Source organism: Fonticula alba (assembly GCF_000388065.1).
Source record: "Fonticula alba strain ATCC 38817 unplaced genomic scaffold supercont2.1, whole genome shotgun sequence".
Taxonomy (NCBI): domain Eukaryota; order Rotosphaerida; family Fonticulaceae; genus Fonticula; species Fonticula alba.
Window position 1 is genome coordinate 572,586 of NW_009242971.1, and position 3,142 is coordinate 575,727.

General features: G+C 63.1%; 1 protein-coding gene across 1 annotated transcript; it reads right to left on the reverse strand.

Annotated features, from left to right (window-relative positions):
• Positions 1 to 67: 67 nt before the first annotated feature.
• On the reverse strand, positions 68 to 2,690 carry H696_00122 (hypothetical protein). Its single transcript, XM_009493956.1, has 6 exons — positions 2,436 to 2,690; positions 1,930 to 2,304; positions 1,623 to 1,790; positions 1,303 to 1,500; positions 1,019 to 1,138; positions 68 to 881 (listed from the first exon to the last, which is right to left on the reverse strand). Exons 1-6 carry the CDS (start codon positions 2,568 to 2,570, stop codon positions 138 to 140), a joined length of 1,740 nt encoding a protein of 579 aa, XP_009492231.1. The 5' UTR covers positions 2,571 to 2,690; the 3' UTR covers positions 68 to 137.
• Between the last annotated feature and the right edge of the window lie 452 nt (positions 2,691 to 3,142).

The window sequence follows — 3,142 nt, forward strand, 5'->3', positions numbered from 1 at the left end:
CCCCCCCCAGCCATCCCTTCTTGGTTGCGACCACCGCCGCCGCCGCCGCCGCCGCTGACAAGGGCCATGATTGAGGGGTGTGTATGCAGGCAGCTGCCAAAAGTGACAGATCCAGGGAATGGTATTCTGGTACATATTCACCGAGATGCCCACGAATGGAGCTGCTCCAGCCACCAGTCATCAGCATCAGAACGCTCACCGGCAAAGCCGGCCCGTCGAGCCAGCCCCCGGTCGGCCAGGGCCAAAAGCAGATCGCGCCCATCAAAGCGTTGATCCTGGACCAGATGCAGGAGAGCCGCTTGCGACCGGGCTGCTGTCCCGGTCGCCGGGCCCGGGGCAAAGCAATGCGGCGCGCGCGCCGTCACAGGGATCGGCGCCCCGGCGAAGGCGGTCAACATGGGGAGCCGCGCGCGCGGCCGATCGGCCGGCCGGTATGGCGGAAGGACCGGGCCCGAGGTCGCTCCGCCGGGCGAATGCTCAGGGGCCCGGACATCGAAGATACGCTCGAATCGGGCATCCGTCCCGCGGGCAAGCATCATCTCCAGCCCCGGAGGCAGGGCGGCCCGCACCTCGGCCGCCTCGGCCGGCGTCGGGGTTGCTGTCCCATCATCGCGGAATTCCTCGAAGCCGCCATGGACGACAAAGCGCCGGCCCCGACGGGAGGCCGCATCCATTCGCGCCACCTTCGGCTGGAGGTCGGCCCAGGTGGCCGGCTGAACAGCCGGCGCCAGCAGCGCCGCCAGCACGGGCCCATCGGAAAACTGGGACAAATCCACCGGCGGCAGGGGAGGGCGGTGGCTGGCCCCCTCGGCCAGATGGTGCACGGAGTTGAGCAGCTCAAGGGCCAAGGCCAAGGGATAGGCCGCATGGTAGGGGCTCTTCTGTGCACATATTAGCGCATGAGGGGGTTAGAGATATTGCAAGGAATAGGGCCAGGGGGCTGTCCATCGGGGGGCGAAGAGGGGGGCGGGGGTGCAAAGGAAGGCCAAGCCCGAAGCCAGAGGGAGCGCAAACGAACCGCCGGGAAGTGGAGGGCCGTGGAGGCCGCCGGCCCGCTGCACAAGGGGATCGTGTACCCATCGCCAAAGGCGGCACTGGCACAAATCCCGCGGGCGAAAGACCGAATCGCGTCGTCGCTCTTTTTTTTTTTGGAGAAACGAGGGGGGGGGGAGGAGAAAATGTTTTTCCTTTTCTGTTAGCAAATCTGAGGAGAAAGAAGGAGAGAAAGCGCAAGGAAGGGGGAGGACGAGAGGGAAGAAGAGCAAGTGGCCAAGGAGGAGGGAGCAGGAAACCGTGACGCACCAGTACATCGGTCTGCTGCCAGACTGGCAGGGAGAAGATTCCGCGCAGGCCAAGTTCATCGGCCACAGACTGCTCCATGGCCGCACAGGCCGCCGAGCTCAGGGCCTCATCGTTGACATCAAAGATAAGCTGAACGCCGGCCGGCGAGTCGCAGAGTTCCGCCTCGCGCCGGAGGGCGTCCGTAAAGGACTCATGGAGCTTCGTTGGGAGGGGACAATCGTCGCCGCCATCCCCCCCGAAGGAGAGCAAGCGCCCTGGTTAGAGGTCATGCAAATGGGGAGATCCGAGCCGCGGAAAGCAAGGGCCGAGAGGAGGCGTACAAATTCGCGGAAGACGTCCTGGCCCAGATCCCAGGCATGTGCACCGGAGAAGCCGGCATCAACCAGTCCATCATTTGCCGACCCAAGCAGGAAACGGGCAGTACTATCATGCAGGGGCTGCGACAGGTACTGAGGCCAGAAGCCGTAGGCAGCGGACTCGACGTCGGCCTGCGGAATGTGTGTATGCGCGCGTGTGTGCATATATATATATATATGTGTGTGTGTGTGTGTGAGCGGAACATGGAGGGGATTGGCATCGGGAGCAGGGACGACAAAGGGAAAGCGGGCATAAACATGGGTTACATACAATTGAGGCAGGCGTGGACGTGGGGTCTTTCCGCGCGGCAGCCACCGTCTCGTGTGTCAGGGGCTCCTCGCCGCCGATGTCGGCATCGGTATCGGTGGCACACACTTCCAGACCATGGTCCCAGGCGGGATAGGTTCGCTCGGGCGCGGCAGACACGAGCCCAGCGCCGCCGGTCAAAAAGCCCAGGTCAAGGCCGGAGAAGAGGGAGGCAGCCGAGCCAAAGTCCGCGAAAGACGGAGCCGGAGCCGAGGCCAATTTCGCCGCGCGCTGACCGCGCTCATTCAGCTCGCTCACTGCCGAGGTAAGGCCCTCGGAGGCCGAGGCCAGGAAGTGGCAGTTCTGTCGGCGATCAACGACAATCGAACGAGGGACATACTGGGTCCGAAAGACCGGTAGATGTTAGAGCGGCTCGCCTCCGACGATGCCCTTGCTCGTTTGCATTGCGAGCCAGCTGCAGGGGATGTGTGCAAGATGTGGGGCAGGTGTGCGCATTCAATTGCACGCACAGATCCATTGGCCAGCTGGCGGAGCAGCGATCCCGGGGTCTTATGCGTGGCCGCGTCCGCAAGGACGCCATTCCAATAGTGCGCAGAAACGTGGTTGGCGAAGCCGCCAAATTGCAAAGTAATAACCTCACGCATGCCGAGCAGACAAGGAGGGTGGCAGGCAAGTGCGCGCGTGCTAATGTGTGTGTGTGTGCGAGAGAAAGAGGCGGAGGGAAAGAGGCAGGGGAAAAGAGGCGGGGGGAGGGCTTGATGCGGGGGGGATCTTGCTGGCTCGACTAGATCTTTCATTAGGAGCTGCATTCTCAAAATCGGAGGGGTGGAGGGGTCGTCCACCAGGTAGATCTCGGCTCGCGCGTGCCCCGGGCCGGCCCACCTCGCCGAGATGACCGCACCCGGGCCAAGAGCATGGGGACTTCATGTAGTGGTATCCCCCAATCTCTATAAACCAAGTCACAGGTTGAATTACAAGATCCCCACGTGAACGGCCCCGTGGAGAATTATGGCATGCTTGAATGGCATTCCTCCTCAGGAGGAATGCGGGGTAGATCGACAGCCAGATGGCCGCCGAGTACCGGGCCAGTTCGGTGGCCCAGGAAAGGAGGGAGACACGCGTGCGCGCGGGGTTCTCAGATCCACCCCACGACCAACCCAAGGTCAAAAGGGGGACTCCCTGCGGGAGCCTCCTGAGAGCGAAGACCTTAGCAGCT

What these genes read in the sequence shown, in the direction of transcription:
- H696_00122 (XM_009493956.1), bottom strand. Translation starts at nt 2,570, where the DNA reads ATGCGTGAGGTTATTACTTTGCAATTTGGCGGCTTCGCCAACCACGTT. An exon ending in AGGACGTCTTCCGCGAATTT is followed by an intron (nt 1,501 to 1,622) that starts GTACGCCTCCTC and finishes CTCCCAACGAAG; the next exon opens with CTCCATGAGTCCTTTACGGA. An exon ending in CGGCCCTCCACTTCCCGGCG is followed by an intron (nt 882 to 1,018) that starts GTTCGTTTGCGC and finishes ATATGTGCACAG; the next exon opens with AAGAGCCCCTACCATGCGGC.